Below are 19,156 nucleotides of genomic sequence, written 5' to 3'. Positions count from 1 at the left end.
GGAAAAACCATTGCTCTGTGCATATTTATTTCGTCATTATGTGCTGAGCTTGACAGTGGCTTGTTCAGCTTATGCCCAGTGTCCTTTGCCTGGAATAGCGCTTTATTTAGAAGCTCTTACTCTAACGAGACCATCTGTTTGGTGCCATTATCAGTCATTTACTTGTTTGGAGCTATAAAACACAGCCAATCAAACTGCTTTAAAGCCTGGAGAACCATTTCAGTTCACTTTTAATTTCCCATTCTTTGAAAAATGTAAATGTCTGTGGCTTCCTTAGTATATATTTATGCAAAGACCCAATGCTTAAGCTGAATCATTTTATGTGGATGTCACTGTTCAGCATCTCATTTCTCTTGTATGTGGCCTTTGCTTGTTTCCTATTTTAAAGGCTGTATTAATCTGGCTTGACAAAAATTATTTTTATTTGTAACGGATACTCATGGGTATAGCTATACAGAAGGAATTCATATTTGTAAGGAGGTTGCTGTTGAAGCTATTGACTTTAGTGTTGTTATTTTGGTACTAGGGACTGGACTCGAGGTCTTGAGCGTACTAAGCTTGCTCTCTACACGGAGTTATAGCCCAGGCCAATTATTGATGCCTTTTAAAAAGCAGCCACCCCCACAAACCTAATCCACAAATCTGTGGGCAATTTCCTTAGGAAGCCAGGGTTCTCTCTATCTTGAGGAGTGAGTATCTGGACAGAGGAACATGCTGACTGAGGTTGATAGTTAGGCATGAAAGTTCTTATCCTGTTCTTTCTTCTAGGGAATTCACGATGGCAGAGATCGAGCATTTTGTAGATCCCACTGAGAAAGACCATCCCAAGTTCCAGAGTGTGGCTGACCTCTGCCTTTATTTGTACTCAGCAAAAGCCCAGGTCAGCGGACAGTCTGCTCAGAAGATGCGCCTGGGTGATGCTGTTGAGCAGGTAAGGCTCTAGAGGGAGCTGGTTTAGGTTATGCCCAGTCAGGGATGGTAGGACTTAGCAACTAGGCTATGCACTGAGTGAAGAAGTATTTGGCGCCAGCAGTATTTTGTTTATTTTGCAGCATTGCAGGTTCAGCCCCAAGGCTTGGCAAGTGCATGATTGCATCCTCAGCACTGACAGATTTTGTCTTTTGTGCACTGGTGAGCAAACCTAGGTCCTTGTGTGCTGAACAAGTGGCCTGGCTCTATGCTAAAGCGCCAGTCCCCGTGTAGTAATTGCTTTGTATAAAATTTATTTTATGGTAGTAGTATCAAGAGAGAAAATTATCAGAACCACCAATTCTGGACCAGGAGGCTAACATTGAGAAAATGTTTAGCAGAAGGGCCTGGTAGGTAGCTCAGCAAGTAAAGGCATCTGCTGCTAAGTCTGATGACCTGAGTTTGATTCCTGGGACCAACATGGTGGAAGGAGAGAACCAGGTCCTGCAAGTTGTCCTCTGCACATACACATAAATTTAAAGTGAAAATTCTTGTCTAGCAGAGCACTTGGAAAACAGGTCTTGGCTCGAACTGTACTGTATCTAACTGATCCTATTATAACAGTTTGCACAACCTTGGAAGAGACCGAATTTTACTCAGGAAAAGCAAACACCAAGCCCCTTGTGCTGCCCCTAGCATTGGCTGCCTTACAGGCCTTGTATATTGCTGGGGTTTTTGTTTGTTTGTTTTTTATCTGCCTGGAGAAATAAGTGAGTGAAAACCTACCCTCATTAGCTGTTTTCCCAGTAGTGAGTGACTTGCCTGGAGAAGCATTTAGCCTTCTGGCCCAGGAAGTATACAGGAAGAGGTCTCACCCACTTGTGGAAATAATCTGCTATGCTAAATATTATAACCAACTTGGTAGGAAAGAGTTTATTTTAGATTGCGTGCTGTGGGGCTGGAGAGATGGCTCCGAAGTTAAGAGCACTGACTCTTCTTCTAAAGGTCCTGAGTTTGATTCCCAGTAGCCACATGGTGGCTCATAAGTCTTTCACCTTAATTAAATGCTGTAGCTCATCACTGAGGGAAGCTAAGGTAGGCGCTTGAAGCAGAAGCCAGTGGGGAAAGGCTATTTACTGCTTTGCCTCTCTTGTTACATAGCTCAGGCCTATCTCCCCAGGGATGGCATCACCCATAGTGGACTGGGCCCTCCTATATCAATTAGCAGTCTGCAGGGCTCTCTGTATCCACCATGGCCAGCAGAGTAACTGTCCTCAGGAGGTAAGAAGATAGTTTGGTTCAATAGGACTCAGTAGCCAGTGTTGGTTCAAATTTGGAGAGTCTGACCCCGAGTGGTTTATTTTAGGCATATATGAACACAGCACAATTTGGAAGAGTTTTCTGGTGATAGTTAACTCAGTCCCATGTGCACAGCAAACTTAAGACATGACTACACAGAACTCTTTGTAAAGTACAAGTGATATCTTCCATAAAGATTGACTGAGAAGACAGGCTCAAGATAAGTAAGGGTCTGGGACAGGATTGTGCTAGCCTGAGACAAACACGCTCAAGATACAGGTCTGGGGGAGGACCAGGTGTGGCCTGGCCACACAGACAGCTCAGAAGTCACCAGCTGTTTACCGAGTCTATTCCCACCTTTCTCCCTGTTCCCAGCCTTTTGGGAGGAAAGCAGGTTATACACCTCTCCCTTTGAAGAGACAACCCTACGTATGTAATGTTGCTTTGAGCATTATCTGTGAGCACAAGGACTTACAGACCTTCTACAGCCATCAAGAAAATGTCTACTGGCCTGTTGGTGGAAACAGTTCCTCAGCTGAGATTCCTTTATAGGCATGTCTAGGTTGGTGTCCAGTTGATAAAACTAACCAGTAGACATCCTGGCAGTGATGAGGGATGGATGATGTCTAAGGTCCAGTACTGAAGTTAGAAAATAATACGTACTGTTTGGAGCAGATGAATTTCAGTGGGTAAGAGTACACTGAAGAAAAAGCAAACAAAGCCTCTCCATACACATACATGCCTCTTTAGTTCGATGATTTAAATTAGGGTCACTTATGACGAAGGAAGTATATGGTATAGGGTTGATGTGCTGGGGCAGCTGAGTCACTTGGGCAGACTTTTTTTTTTTCTCTGTTTTAAGGCCGAGTCTCACTGTTTAGCTCTGGCTGTCCTGGAACTCACTATGTGACCAGTCTAGCCCGGAACACACAGATCTGCCTGCCTCTCTCTCCCAAGTGTTGGATGTTGGGACTAAAGGTGTGTGCCACTGTGCACAATGAATTAGACATATTTTGAACAAGTTGATTATTTACTTGTTAACTTTAAAATAACCGAGGTCACATTGTGGGTATTTTAAATTGTTCTGAAAGCAGGAAGAACATTTACTCTGTGTGTCCTTTGTTTAGTAGACTCTGAAATAGGTAGGTAGGTAGGTAGGTAGATAGACAGGCAGATAGTACACTGGCCTTCAAAAGTATTAATGTGTACTTTTTCCCTTACCACACTCTCTGTTTGTTTAGGGTGTGATTAACAACTCAGTATTAGGCTATTTTATTGGTCGCATCTACCTCTACCTGACGAAGGTTGGGATATCTCCTGATAAACTCCGCTTCCGGCAGCACATGGAGAATGAGATGGCCCATTATGCCTGTGACTGCTGGGATGCTGAGTCCAAAACGTCCTATGTAAGTACACTGCAGTGGGGTCTGTACTGTTGCTTGCTGTGTCTTGTGCCAGAGTGGACCAAAGGAACTAACCAGACACAGTTGGCTTGTGCCTCCTTATAAAGAGGGGCTGCCCTGTGTGTTTGAAAACCCTTAGGAGATAGAGATAGCTGCTTTAGGTATGGAGGGAAGAGTGATGGTAGGGTGGCACAGGTGTGCCTGTTCCTGTGCGGATGGTGCTGTAGCATCCCTCAGTAGACCTGACGTGGGCTAGCCTCCTGACAAGCATCCAGGAAACCCTGTCATGGTGGTAGGGTTAAAAATGTTACAGTACTCTTAACTTAGAGAACTATTTGGTAGGTTTAGGAGATTCTCTTCTCCTTTTCTCTGTATTTAATAAGCCCCCCCGCCCCCAGCTTAGCCTCCATCATATCCTCCCATTCCTCTCTACATGAGCTTGAGTCCTAACGTTTAGGGAAGAAAAGCTGCAGGATGTAGCTGACTCTGTAGGGGGGGCAGGGTCCCGGAGACAGCTAAGCAAGCAGCCTGAGCGCTTCTGCCTCTTCCTGTTTGCCTGCTGGAGAGAGAGAGGCTGCTGGAGCTCAGCGTCCATGAGTTACACAGTTCATTGGCTTTGTGTCTTACTTTTATAAAATGGCTCTGGCTGTGTTAGCGCAGGCTGGCATAAGCCATGAACCTCTTGCCTCAGCCTCAAAGTACACGATTCCAGGCATGAGTCACCATATCTGGCTTAGTGTAGTGTTACGCTCTTTTTAATAATACTAAAAAAGCAAAAAAAAAAAAAAAATTTATTTTTTTATTTTTTTATTTTTATAGACAGGGCTTCTCTTTGTAGGCCTGGCTGTCCTAGAACTTGCTGTAGACCAGGTTGACGTTGAACCCAGAGATCATCTGCCTCTGCCTCCCAAGTGCTGAGATTAAAGGTATGCACTGCCACTGCCTAGCTGAAAGTAGGATTTCTAATTACATGCCTCTCCTCGGAGTTTCTGCTGTCATTTGAAGTTTGAGGTCAGCCTGGTCTACAAAAGAAGTCCAGGACAGCCAAAGCTACACAGAGAAATCCTGTCTCAGAAAAGGAGAGACAGACAGACAGAGAGACAGAAGGGGGCGGTGGTTAGTGTCCATTTGGCAGCTGTGTATGTTTCCTCCAGGTCACGCACTCCCTCCTAGAGTGAGCAAGCAGACCCCGAGGCTCATGAACCGCACCAGAACTTAGAGAACCAGGGAGCTCAAACACCTCTAAGACTCAAGAGTGCCCTGCCCCAGGTCAGCTAAGCCATAAACCATAATTAAGGGACAGGAACCTGCAAGGTGCATAGGGACGCCAGTGACTCAGCTGTTTTCAGCTGTTACTCTGTCAGGGTGGGGTTTTTGCTGTAAAGCTGTTGGAGGTCACCCATGTTCTCGTGGGTAACCCTAACAAACTTAGTGGCTCACCAAGCTGACTTGAAAGAGACTGTGATTTAGTTTGTCTCTGCCCTCTACGATAAGCAAGCATTTCTGTATGACTTCCCAGGAAGAGCAATACAGCAAACAAACCTGCTAAGAACAGACTTTAGTAATCCTTATCTAATTCCACAAAGGCAAAAAGAGAACATTCCAAGCAGCATCGGCAATAGCTGCGGCGAGCCTGTAAGCCCAGCAACTGATAGGTGGAGATGGGACAGGTTCAAGGCCAGCTTTAGCTACAGAGGACAGCCTGGGCTACACAAGATCCTGATTCAAACAAACAAATCCAGACACTAGAGAAATGTGCATTATCACATACTTGCATATACATGTTATACAAGGAAAAAATATCTAGAAACCAGGGATGTTGGGACCCGTCTATATCCTAGCACTTGAGAGGCTGAGGAAAGAGGATCACTGTGGAGTTCTTGGCCAACCAGAGCTAGAGAGCGAGGGACCCTGCCTCAAAACATAGACACAAAACAAAAATTATCTAGAAAGGTTCAAGGCTACATAGAGCTATTTTGGTCAAAAACCCAAACATAAACAAAAATAATCTACACTTTGGATTAATAGAACAGTGGTGCTCACTGTTTAAAGGCTATAAAAAGGGAAAGTACAAATGGAGACTCACAAACCAAAACATTTGTACTGGTTGGCCCTCTTCTGTTGTTGCTAAGGTATACTTTATTTTTATTTATGTGCACATAGGTGTGTCTGTAAGTATCTATCACGTGTGCTGGGGTGACCAAGGAGGCAAGAAGAGGGCAGCAGATACCCTGGGGGCAATTATGAGCAGCCAACGTGAGTGGTGGGAACTAAACTGGGATGTTTTGCAAGACTTAGCACACATTCTCTGCTGCTAGGCCTTCTCTCTAGCGCCGCTGCGTGTCCATACACACACACACACACACACACACGCACGCACGCACGCACGCACGCACGCACGCACGCACGCATGCACGCACACGCGCACGCACACACACACACGCACCAGGCACCTCATATGACAGCAGAAACTGCTTCTGTCTCCCACGTGCTGGGAGTAAAGGCGTGCACCACCATGCCTGTCTGGATAGTAATTATTTTAAGAGTTCAGGTGTCACTAAATTTCTTTCTACTTTTCCTGATTTTTTTTTCTTATTTTCATATTAAATTAATAAACATCTTTCTTGCTTGTGGGTGATAAGTATTTAAGTTTTTCTCTTTTTCACCCACTTCTCTTGGTTTAATTTGAAAGTAGCATTACAACACAACAAATGTCAGCTGAGACCTGGCTCTGGCTCACCCTGCCTTTCATTAGCTTTATTTGCTTGTGCAGTCACATTTGTTGCTGTTCCAAGCCTTGTGCCCCTCTAAGTGCCACATATGTAATCATGTAATCCTCTGTAATCTCGCCTCTTCATGAGGATGTGCAAATGCTGAAATGTCAGGGTTCTCCCAGGTCTTAAGCTTAGGAAGTAGTGGAGCTGTGTTAGAGTCCAAACTGACTCCAAGCCTGTGTCATGCTTGTTGCTTTATAACCCGCCTCTGGCTGCTGATCTGAGAATGCCTATGGGGAGGGGATTCTAAACATGTGGTCCTAGAATAGAGCCTGGCTTCTGTACGGCTAGTAGAAGTCAGAGCTATATAAAAGCAAGCGCTTCAAGGATAGCGGAGATAAAGCAGCACTCTTCAAAGACACCCTGTGCCATAGACTCACTGGTGTGGACCCTAGGCTAGCCTGGAACTCGACTATGTAGTTCAGCCTTGCCTGGGACTCGGATCTTCCTGTCCTGGCCTCCTGAGTGTTGTGTGGCCCTCCTCTTTACAAACCTCTGTGCTTTCTTTTCATGTGTTTCCCTCATAGGCAGATTTAAAATAAAAAAGTAAGAATAGTCAGTTACATACACCCTTTTCCTTTTTTTCCGGAGAGGGTAGCCTGTTTCTCAAATCTGCATTCCCAGCTGTGTTTTTGTCATTCTACCCTTTAGTTTATAAGTACGGTAATATCAATAGCCACCAAGTTGTATGTTTAAAAATGCAAGTAACACTTATGAACATGTTAAGTAGTGAATGTTAGATTACCAAATTACACACGCTCAGTGCTTTTTTTGTTTTGTTTTAAAATTTCTCTGCTTATTTGAGCTTTGCCTTCTTTTGTTTTGTTTTTCTTTTTCCAGACAGGATTTCTCTATGTAGCCTTGGCTGTCCTGAACTCCCTTTGTAGACCAGGCTGGCCTTGAACTCATAGAGATCCACCTGCCTCTGCCTCCCATGTGCTAGGATTAAAGGCGTGCGCCACCATGCCTAGGTGCCATTGTCTTATTTACTCTAAGCATCCACTAATGTCTAAAATTTCCAGTATTTTCCAGATAAAGGCAAATATATATATGGACTACCCTCACCAGTAGCTGAAGTTAGACTTTATACAGTTTCTTGTTATCACTTATATAGTACATCTGGAATGATTGTCTTAGTTTCTGGAGGGTGGAAGTTCAAAACAGGTGCCAGTGTGGTCTAGCTTGACGAGAGCTCTGTATGAGAGTGCTGATTGCCATCTTCCTCTTTGCTCACCTGATGGGAAGAGGGCAGGAACGCTCTGCTGAGTCCTCTAGTGAGGGCACTTAGCCCATTCATTAGAACTGTACCCTTAAGACCTAGTAACTTCTAAAGGCGCCCCCTCCTCATGCTGTCACACTGGTGTCAGGGTAAGAGTTAGGGGTGACACTGGCAGTCAGTCCAGTGATGTTGCTTGGAAGTTAAGTGTCTTAGGTATTAAAAAGAAATGGACCTGTGACACCCTGGTTCCTCTGTGACTGGACCTTCACCACTTTTGACAAGTTTCCTTTTTTTTTTTTTTCATTTAAGTGAATTGAGCACTAGTGCTTACATGCATGGGCAGCCATGTTTAATTAGCAATTTAATGGCATGTTATCAGAGGAAGAGTAATTTTTGCCACATTTGAGTCCTGGCTACAAATTTGAGCCAAATCTGTAGGTTTTGGTTAGATTCCTGTTTAATTTCTATGATAACTTGTAGATTATTTATTTACTGTGTAGTAATAAGACATTGTAAGGCAGCCTGAGAAATACAGCTGCTTTGTATACCATGTGGATTCCTCTATGTAGTTTATAGATCTGTTAACTGCCCCATGTAGGAGAAACTATTCTCTTTTTAATACTTTACAAAATTCAGTTATAGAATCTCTAATTGAATTGTCCCTGAATACTTGCAAGAGTTAGTGTTACTGTCTGCATGCTTTGACAAACAAAGCCAGTGTGAGCAGTACATGAATTTGTTAGTTCTGTCTTCCTAGGGCTGGATTGAGATTGTTGGATGTGCCGATCGTTCCTGCTACGACCTTTCCTGTCATGCTCGAGCCACCAAAGTGCCACTGGTAGCTGAGAAACCTCTGAAAGAACCCATATCCTTTCTGGCCACTGCAAACGTAAGGCGACAGGCGTGTGAGCCCCAGTTTGTCCCTCGCTCTTTGCATGAATGGAGGGCTTTCGAGTTGCTTAAGCTTGTAGGCTGGCATCCCTCCTCACTCCTAGTCTCTGTAGGACCTAACGAGCACCCACACCCTTAAAGACATGTTTAGAAGTATGACCAGCATGCCTTATAGGGTGCTACTTTTCTCAGATGTTTCCAACATGTTTCCACATCTGCACCTGTGTGCCTCTGGATACAGGATGTCTGGTGAATGTGTTCTGCTAAAAGCTGAGTGCCATTTTAAGATAACTTAGCTCACTGGCTCTGTAAATCAGAATAGGAATTTGCTTTTCTATCTGGCACTGAGATTGTGAGCTGATTCTTAGGTTTGACTAGTGATAAAACCAGATTTTTTTTTAAATTACCTTTATTTATATGTTTATGCTTTTGGTGCCGCACATGTGTGGAAACAGGAGGACAACTTTCAGGATTCCTTTTCCTCCTTTCATCATGTGGATCCCAGGGACTTAATTCAATTTATCATCTAGGAAGCAAGCATCTTTCCCACTGAACCACCTCATGGCCAAAGACATTACCAGAAGCTTTTATGCTACGTATTGTGGATTAGATAATATCTCTTTTATTTCACTGTAACCTTAAAAGTATTTGTTAATGGTATTCATTGATTCTTTGTGTGGTGTGTGTACATATTCATGGGTGTGGGTGCATGCAGAAATACATGTGGGAACCAGAAGTCCACATTGACTGTCTTCCTTCACTGAAAATTGAGTTCACTGACTTCAGCAAGACTTAGCTGAGCCGCACCCTCAAGGAGCGCTTCTGTCTGCCTCCCTGATGCTGGATTTGTAGGCATGTATGAACGCACTTGGTTTCTGTGTGGGTGCTGGGCGTCTAAGCTCAGACTCTCAGGCTTGTGTGGAAATCAGTACCAACTGAACTGTCCCCCAGCCCTGCTTTCTTCAGTAAGGCTGGGCACAATGCCTTTGTGTGTATATACAAAGTCACCTTGTGCTTGGCCAGAGTCTGTGGAGCTGTTGCTCATGGGACTGGGTGGTGGCTTTAACTTGGTTGTTGAGTGTTTGAAGATATTTTCCAAAATCCTAAATCTGTGCTGTGTTGTGATTCCTTGACTGTTTCATACAAAACAGTCAGCATTGTACAGTTTGAGCCCAATAAGGGAGCAGTGGGCAAGGCGTACAAGAAGGAGGCAAAGCTGGTGATGGAGTACCTCAGTACCTGTGATGAGTGCTACATTACAGAGATGGAGCAGCTGCTGAACGAGAAAGGGTAAGGTGCTGTGCCGCTTCTTCCTGGCTGAGAGCCATGCAGACGAGCGGTCTCAGAAGAACAGCAGGAACAGGTTCTTTCCTGGAGTTTGTGGAGAAGAAATCACTGACAGGTGTCAGAGTTAGATTAGAAGCTAATTAACCTCACTTAGAGGCAGGGAGTACTCTGGAATCATAAACATAAATATAGAAGCAACAGAGAGGAGTCCTTAAAGGAATACAACAAAATCCAGCACCAAACAGTATAGAAACTATAATATAGAAAATTATTGTACATCTGTAAAAGCAGTGTCGTGTGACTTCTGATGAGGGAAGTTAATTAAAAGAAAGACAGAAAATAAACAGACATAACTAGTAAATGCATAAATATAGTAAGACTGTTGTGAATCTGTTTAACATTATCACGAATATATGAGAAGGGTCGGAGTGATGGCTCAGCAGTGAGGAGCCGGCTGCAGGTCGCTCTCTGCCCTCCGTTGGCACCAGCCCACATGTGGCGTATATTCACACACATAAGTCTGTAGTAAAGAATATAAGGGAGACCGTGAACTGTCGCAAGAAACAGAAGTACAAACACGAATACCAACCAGAAGGAACCTCTGGTTCCTCAGTGTATGAGGCAACAGTGGATTAAACAATGTAGAGGGATTATTATTAGACCTAGGGACACAACCTCAGAAGCTCTCCGTGGAGCATCGAAAGCAAGAGGCTGGGGGATGCCACGAAGCAGTGCCACACAGGTGACATGTGTGATAGTCACAGTGTGCGGAGCAAACATCTGATGATGTGGTAGCACGGAACAGTTTCAGACTTAAGAGCTTGACCCGGGCAAGCTGAAGACACAAACTGCTAAAGCCCTGGGATAAAGAGAAGAATCTTTAAAGCAGCCAGCGGGGGAGGAAGAGTCATCATATGACAGCCAAGAAAGAAAAGAGTGGTGCAGAGTTCTTGTCAGTGTGGCACCTGGGTGAGGGGCTTCAGGTGTCTAGAGCCAGAAGTACAAACATGCTAGACTCAGTAATCCTGTCACACAAAGCAAAAGCTTCATGATGCACAGGGTGCAGATCTCCAAACTGTAAGAACTTTACCAACGGAAATGTATGGTGAGTGTAAATCGTGCTGTAAGTTCTTAGGAGACAGTGGACTGAGCACTGGGGAGATGGATAAAGTGCTTACTGTGCAAGCATGAGGGTGTGAGTTCCATCCTGACCCCCACATAAAAGCGAGGCTTGGTGCAGTGCATCTGTAACCTCAGGCCTGCGGGGCAGATTTCAGGGCCTCAGGGAAGACAGTCCACTCAACCACTGACCTTAATGTATGCCCACATGGACAGCCCCATAATATGTTATGGAATTTGTATTTGGAAATAAAATGCATGCCAAAGAAAGAGTAAATGTATGGGAACCCACTGTTATAAAATAGATGGGGTGGTAGAGTCCAATGAAGCACGGGCAGTAAATGGCAGGACTGTTGCCTATGAGGAAAGCTCACAGATACAAACTTAGACATAAAATACAGTTTCCAAAACAAAACCTCTAGAAGACTGAAAAAGAGGAAAGAGAGAAAACAACACAGAAAATAACATGAGGTGACAGATTTGTACTAAATGTCATTGGTTAGCATGAAATAAAGTGATCTAAACTGAGTGCTGGTGGTGCACGCCTTTAATCCCAGCACTTGGGAGGCAGAGACAGATGGATCTCTGTGAGGCCAGCCTGGTCAAAGAGCAAGTTCCAGGATAACTAGGGCTATCCTATATTGAAAAACCAACCAACCAACAAAACAAACAAACAAATAAATAAATTGTTTAAGCACTAGAATAAAAGCCACTGATTGTTAGTCTGCTTCAGAAGTTCCAGCCTGGTGTATAGAGCAAGTTCCAGGACATCTAGAGTTGTTACGTGGAGAAACCCTGTATCGAAAAACCAAATAAATCAATTTAAGTTTCTAAGCAATAGAATAAAAGCTGCCATCAGGCCACAGAAATGCAAACTGACCTTTATAGTGTGAGAAAATGTAAGGCCCTATGGAGTGCCCTTGGTAACCTGTACCTGATCTTAGGACATACGGCAACCATGGGGGGAATGTTTTGTACTCAGAGCAAACAGAAAACTTGCTTATTGATGTTCAGTTACTGTATTTTAGGCGTTATATTTGCTGGGATAGTGTGTAAAACAGTGGGCATTTTACCTGCAGAGCTATTTCAGACAGATCTGATTAAAACAATTGTCTTTGCTTTGTTTTGTTTTTTTATTTATTTACTTTTTACTTTTTTTTTTTTAAGTTGTTATATTTAATTTTGACTTCAAGATCAGAGGAATTTGCCACTAAGTCACATGTAAAATTGTATAAAATAAGCCCCATTTTAGAGATCCTCTCCAGGGTAGGTTGGTGTTTTCCTTTGGGTGATATTTAACGTGGTGGTTCTTAGGAAATGACTGACTTGACGTGAGCTATCACTGTAGAGAAGACCAGATTGTAGTAGCTCTTAAAATGAGGAGTGGGTCGGCGTCCTGGAGAAGGGTATGTGTTTTAACTACTATATAATGAATTTTGTCTTTTTGTCTGTTTGTAGGGAATTCACTGTTGAAACTGAAGGAAAAACATTTCAATTAACAAAAGACATGGTTAGCGTGAAGAGATTCCAGAAAACACTACACGGTAATTTTGAGAGCAATAACAAAACAAGCTGAAAACAGCCATTACTCCCGAACTTTAAGAAGTAACAGAGTTTTGTGACGCAATCTTTACATCAACTTTGAGGAGAGAAACAGCTTGGTGAATAGGGTAAAGCGTTCACGTGGGCATTTTTCTCTCTAAGGATGCTTGTGCTCACACTGAACAGTGACGGTGCCGTTGTGTTTCCTGCAGCCTGAGGTGCAGAGGGTGAAGTCTCTAAAAACATTACTACTTTTAGGAAAAGGTCTTTTTGTTAAGTAGAAGGTACTGCCCTACATTGTTGGTTTTGCTTGTTTTGGTAAAACAATTTAAAGAGAGTTCTTTCCTTTTAATACTTTTTTTTTTTAAATAAAGCTAAGGATAGTGGGGGTTTTGTTTTGTGTTGGTTTTGGTCAGGCAGATTCTAGAGTAGGCCCGTGTACCTTTTGGAGCACACATGAAGGTTACTTGGATCAGAAGTAGGGCTCCTAGAGACTGTGGTAGATGTTTGAAATGCTCTAGGCAATGGACAGGTCAGACCTGGCCTCGGGGTAGAACAGGACAAACCTTGGGTCCCAGCAGCTGCTTCCAAGCCTTTGCTGTTTCTCAGATGCCACAAAGGTTGGGCAGAAAGAGTGCCTTCCTTATCTTTCGAAAATGCTGTTTCCCCCTGTGGTACTAAATATTGAACCCTGGAATGTTGTACATAGCACACTTTCCTCCTCTTCCTCTTTTCCTTTATAATGGTGTGTGAATCTGTTCTCACAATTTATTATGCTGGTGATGCTGATGATCTCTGGCAAGATGATCATCATGCACTCAGCCAGCGTGATGTAGCTTATGATGAGTGAAGGAGAAACTAATGACTGCAAGTGTGTCGTAACAATGATTCCAGCACTCAGGAGGGAGGCAGAGGCCAGCCTGGTCTACAGAGCTAGTTCCAGGACAGCCAAGGCTACATAGAGAAACCCTATACCAACCAAACCAAACCAAACAAAGCAGCAGCCTCTCTCTAGCACAGTTTGTTGTTGGTCCTAGTTTTCTCATTATGCACAGAGCAGGAGTTCCCCGAGGCCTGGAATAGCGCTTCTCCATGCAATAAGTCACTAAGGCAAAAAAAAGTCACTGAGGCAGTTCCTGAGTGTAGTCTGTAGGAAAAGCTGTCAGGCCCTGTAGAATGTGTTTGATGAGATGCTGTCCCTGAGGGGACTCTACCTCCAATGTCACCTGGCCTGAGAGTGGAATACAGTGGTACTAACTAGGTCCTACCTAGTTGTCCAGGGCTGGCTTTAAAGTTGCTCTAGCCCAGGCAATTCTTAAACTAGTAATCCTCCTGCCCCAGCCTTCTGATTATAAGTTTGATTCAGCAGGACTACCTTAAGGTATTTGATTTTGTTTGTATGTTTGCTTGTCTTATTTCTTATTTATGTGGGTGTTTTGCATGCATGTATGTCTAGGTGCCACCTGTGTGCTTGGAGACCAGAAGAGGACTTGAGATTTCTTGGAACTGGAATTAGAGGGGCCCGTCTAGGAACACAAGCTCTGTTTTTATCATATGTGCATAGAATCTTAGGTTGGATTAAAACTTGGAATCTTAACTTTCCCCTCAAAGGAATCCTGTTTCCTACCAGCACGTGGTTCTTATGAGTGTATTCGTCCTGCTGTACAAGGATCACAGCCCTTCTAGGATAGTTTTAGTGCAGAGGATTATTTCAAGGCTGGTTTGCATAATAGGTTCTTGAGAGACTATTACTAAATTGTCACCTCTTTTTGCAGTGGAGGAAGTTGTTCCGAGTGTCATTGAGCCCTCCTTCGGCCTGGGCAGGATCATGTATACCATATTGGAACATACATTCCATATCCGAGAGGGAGATGAGCAGAGAACGGTGAGCTGCCCCTGGGCTGAGCCCCTTGCTGTTGTTTACTGGTGGCATGCGCACTCAAGCAGAGCACTCTTGCAGTCTTGCCTGAGCTTTAGCATGTGCAGGTTACTCTGGAAGCCTTTGTCACAGCTGCTTAGTGATATCTGCACCAAGATAGCGTCTCTGGGGAACTGTTGCATTGGTGACTGACATGATTTGGCCCTTTGTTTTTGGAAAATTGAGGAGGTCATTTGGCTAGACTACCAAATTGTTTATATGCTGTTAATAACCAGCTAAGCTGCCTGGAACATCTGACATACTTGTAAGATATGATGTAAATTCCTAGGTTCTGTTCTATTTTCCTTAACAACTCCCCCAACACACACAGCAGAATCCCAGTGTGTTCACCTGACAGATCTTAGAGTGGACAGCACCTGGGGCAGAGCTTTCTGGCATTCAAGCACTGAGGAAGTAGAAATTTGTAAAAAGCCTCTCAAGTTTTCTCTTCATTTGATGATCCTGCGTCTTGGCACCATGCCTTCCGTTCATTCTCCTCAACCTTGTGAGCCTTCGTCTTTGTCATCTCACTCTGTCTATGGAACGTGTATTCCTGAAGCCTCTAGCAGATTTCCAGGAAAATAATCAAAAGGCTAGCTAGAAAAAAGAGGGGTTCTGTCTGTATCTTATTGAATAAAGAAACAGTCTCATTTACACACAGTCCAAAGCTGAGCATTTGTGTGGGATATCAACCCACATCTTTGCAAAGCAGTGAGGCTTGAAGAATGAACTGGTGACTGCTTGGTTCCAGTGTTCTAGAAGGTCTGACACACAATTGTATTATGTACATAGCTAATAAAATTGTCCTTCTAATCTCTGCACTGAAGTTGCATATTGATTCCCAGCATGAGCTGTTCTTCATGTGGCAAATAGTAAGCCCCTGGCCCAGGCAGCAGGACACCCGTGTAGACAGAGTCCATTGCAAGGAATGATGGTGTGCATAACTGACAGTGTTCTTTAGATGTCAACTTTGCTTCATGTTTTTCCTGCTTATTTTTCTAATAGAAAGGTTTTTAGATTTTAAGAAAAAAATCTTTGGCTGTTTCTTTGAATTGAACAATATTGACATAACTAGAGCTTTAATAGACATTTCATAAAGGCTAATAAATAAGAATAAATTAGTCATACTGTTATGAATTTCATACAGTCCCTTCATGAAGAGAAATTTGATTAGGCTGTGGGAAGCCAGAAATGTTTCTGGATTATTAGCACCTACTTACTTAGTCCATTTGCCTACAAAATTGGTATGAAAACATTTCTAGTGAAAAAAAAGAAAAAAGAAAATCTGTAAAGGCAAGTTCCTGCTTCTCGTGGTGAAATAGGTTTATTACAAGTTAAAGGAGGGAGTTGGGGGTCTGCACACCCTGTGACGTAGGCTTCTGTGTTGCTGGGTACAGGGTCTCTTATAGCAGGGTATTTGTCATTGCCTGCCGCCAAGGGGTAATTAAGCTTTGTGCAGGAGCTGGCCTCAACTCTGTCACTCAGTGATTTAGTGGGACAGATCCACTCCGAAGTTGCATGTTCTTGCCTTCAAATGCACAAACACTATTTCAGAAGTGCCTTCAGCTCTCATTTCCAACCCCAGATGGCCAGCTGGCTTGCCTGCCGCAGAGCATCTGTCCTGCTTAGGAGGGTTGGACCGTTCACTCCCTATAGTGATGGAAAACCTTTTGTACAATGTCCTCTTTCTGGGTTAATTAACATTTGTGGTTGTACTTGGCCACTAGGGCCCATGGATTCTTCTTTAAAGAACTGGTGGGTTGGGTTTTGGCCCTGCCACATGTTATTTAATTTTCTGGGAGGTGCGTCAGGTGGTCCTCAGAAAGAAGTAAGGCTTTCCTTTATGTAGGTCACCGAAATAACCACCATGCACACACAGCGGCATTCAGGATGATTTCACATCACTCAAGTTTAGTATCTGTGAGCTCAGCAGAGCGGGGAGTAGAAACCCCTCTTAGAAGCAGAAACAGTTAGGAGAACTCATCAGGCTGGGCCACACTCAGTCTGACGCTCTGGTCCCGAGTCCCCTGGCGCCCCTCCTGTCATGCTGATTACCATACCCCCTGCTCCAGTGTTCTGACAGGGAAGTGCTCTAAGGTACCTACTGAATATAATGCTTTGGGACATTAACAGTTACTTATAAGCTAACATTTGAATTTTTTTCTTTTTAAACCATCTAGTTCTTCAGTTTCCCTGCCATGGTTGCTCCATTCAAATGTTCTGTCCTTCCACTGAGCCAAAACCAAGAGTTCATGCCATTTGTCAAGGAATTATGTAAGCAAATCCAATTGGGTAATCTCCATGGGGACACCGTCACAGACTCAGTTTTACCGAATGTATCATTTGTTTCAGTAAAAGCATAGATTGAATATGAATAAATGGGATCCCGCCTCTGCTTGTGTTTCTCACAGAGTATTGGGTGACTCAGGAGCAGATTTAGAATTGACTGCTGCTCTTACAGACTTTGGTACTCTCTCCCCAAGACCCTAGTGGAATGTAGCACCCTGCCAGATCTACAGCACAGGAAGGGAACCCAGGAGTGCTAGCCCCTAAGTTTCAAAAAGGGGAGCCTGCAGGAGCAGCTCAGGATCATGCAGACGGAGGTGGCTGCTCCCACCTCAGCACCATCCAGCCTCCTTCCTGTGCAGCTGCGTCAGGCGTAGGTAGCAGTGACTGACTGGGCTCCTGCAGGGGACTTAGTAAATATCTGTGCACCTGGGTCTTGCTGCTGTCTAGTCTCACGGTCCTTTGTGTTTCCTGAGTCCTGTCTGAGTGCATTCTGATGGCACTGAGCGCTTCTGCAGTATTTCACTCTTCTCTCACTTTGTTCTCAATAGCGGAGGCTCTGACCAGGAATGGCGTGTCTCATAAAGTAGATGATTCCTCTGGGTCCATTGGAAGGCGCTATGCAAGGACTGATGAGATCGGCGTGGCTTTTGGCATCACCATTGACTTCGATACAGTGAACAAGACCCCACACACTGCAACACTGAGGGACCGAGACTCCATGCGACAGATAAGGGCAGAGGTGACTGGCCTTCTCTTTGGCACATTTAGTCTTGGACATGTTCACAGCTTCCTCCTGGCTTGCGTTGGGCTTTGATGCATTTATATTCTTGGTCTTTTTCTCTTTGTAATATTAATGATGGGTTCGTATCAGACAAAGCCCAGATTCCCAGAACTGTTTGGTTTAATTATGAAACTACCCATTAGCAGTTCTCTAATATTATATAGACATTTGGATTGCTCTGTGCTCCTTTTCCAGCAGTTTGTTTTTATGGTTGGTTGTTTATTGGGCAAGAGGAAGGTCATCCCATGAGGCTGTTGCCATAGTTTTATTGGCAAGCTGTGGGGACTTAGATGTCTTATCATTATATTTCTGTAAAAATGTAAAAAATGTGTGAATAAACTTTGTGTTATTCCATTGGAGATGGACTATTTCTGTAATTATTTGTAAAGAGAAGGGAATAGTGAGATAGGACAAGCTCAGAAAGGTGGTTGAGTGGTACAGGGAAGGGCTAGGGGGCTGGAGCACTGTCATTGACAATTGCCTGGCTAATTTACTAACTTATTCAGAATACTATTAGTGTTCAGCTTTTTATAATAAGGAAAATAGAAATAAAAACTGCTTTTATCCAAAAGGGTTCACAGTCCACTTCATAAGTCATGACTTGTCCTTATACACCAGCCCTGGCTACTCTGGACTGACATTCCCAGTGGCTACGGTTCTCAGAGTGAGTCCCAGATCAGCCTCAGCACAAGCATTTCCTGGGAACCTGTTAGAGCCGCAAAATCCCCACCCCTAATGTGCTGACCCACTATCCAGTGGTAGGAGAGGGAAGGGCAGCCAAAGGGTTGAGCAGGCTCTCCAGATGCTGCTTGTCCATGCCCAGCCTTGTAAACCACTGTTGGTGGCCACCGACACTTGGGCATAGCTGGGCAGCAGCTGGCCCTGTGCTGCACTTCATAGACTTGATGAAATACAGGAGTTAACAGGCATGAAATAACTTTAGATGCAGAATGGGATGGAAGTTCTGTGGCAGAGCTGAGCTGTGCAGGGAGCTGGTAGGCTTAGTGGACGGACAAGAGAGCAGAGACCCAAGCCTGAGACGGGATGAGCACAATTAAGAAAGCAAACACAGCTTGTAAAGGGACGCCATCATTATGGCGCTGGTGCTTTGCTCTGTCCTGTGTAGAAGGGCTCCTGAATTCAGGCCAAGTGCTCTCTTCACAGATGTAAAGTTGGCTAATGCTTGGGCTTCTCTTCTCTTCCCAGGTCTCTGTACTGCCCAGTGTAGTCCGTGATCTGGCCAATGGCAACATCACCTGGGCTGATGTGGAGGCCAGGTACCCTCTCTTTGAAGGTCAAGAGACTGGCAAGAAGGAGACAGTAGAGGAATGAGCACAGCTGGCAACGTGTGACCACCTGTGCTAATAAATAAGTCATCATGTCCACCACACACAATTGTGATGCTTCCACGGACGGTGGTTTTCCTCAGTGGCTGCTTGATTTTACCCCCACAATTAAAGTTGAAGGAATTCTGAACCCATTTATAGTCTGTTGTGCTTCCATTTTCTTAGCAAAGACGTTTCTCTCAGACATTTGGTCAGTTGCGCTTGTGTGTAATGCGGTACATCTCTAAAAACTTAAGTTTTCCTGGGGTGTAATTTATATACTACAAATTGTTCTAAGTGTACAACTTAGTGTGCTTACGGAGTTATAGCCACAGTACAACTTTAGAACATTTATAACCAAAAGAATTCTTACACCCATTTGTCATAAGCCGCCTGCTAC

The 19,156-nt window shown here is 44.0% G+C and overlaps 1 protein-coding gene across 2 annotated transcripts in view; it reads left to right on the top strand.

Annotated features, from left to right (window-relative positions):
* Positions 1–18,943, top strand: part of Gars1 (glycyl-tRNA synthetase 1) — a 40,459-nt gene extending 21,516 nt beyond the window's left edge. Inside the window, exons 9-17 of one of the 2 annotated variants that reach the window (XM_051152327.1) lie at positions 769–931; positions 3,450–3,614; positions 8,362–8,470; positions 9,641–9,785; positions 12,360–12,445; positions 14,219–14,328; positions 16,542–16,635; positions 17,199–17,389; positions 18,638–18,943. In XM_051152327.1, the coding sequence (XP_051008284.1) occupies positions 769–931; positions 3,450–3,614; positions 8,362–8,470; positions 9,641–9,785; positions 12,360–12,445; positions 14,219–14,328; positions 16,542–16,635; positions 17,199–17,389; positions 18,638–18,763 (1,189 nt within the window). In that variant the 3' untranslated portion in view covers positions 18,764–18,943. Of the gene's footprint in view, positions 1–768; positions 932–3,449; positions 3,615–8,361; positions 8,475–9,640; positions 9,786–12,359; positions 12,446–14,218; positions 14,329–16,541; positions 16,636–17,198; positions 17,390–18,637 lie in introns of both variants that reach the window. The other variant, XM_051152328.1, reaches the window with a different exon arrangement.
* The last annotated feature ends 213 nt before the right edge of the window (positions 18,944–19,156 follow it).

The sequence above is a fragment of the Acomys russatus genome, chromosome 10, assembly GCF_903995435.1.
Source record: "Acomys russatus chromosome 10, mAcoRus1.1, whole genome shotgun sequence".
Taxonomy (NCBI): Eukaryota; Metazoa; Chordata; class Mammalia; order Rodentia; family Muridae; genus Acomys; species Acomys russatus.
The sequence above is the reverse complement of the archived record's forward strand: the minus strand, read 5'-3'. Positions and strand labels throughout refer to the sequence as shown.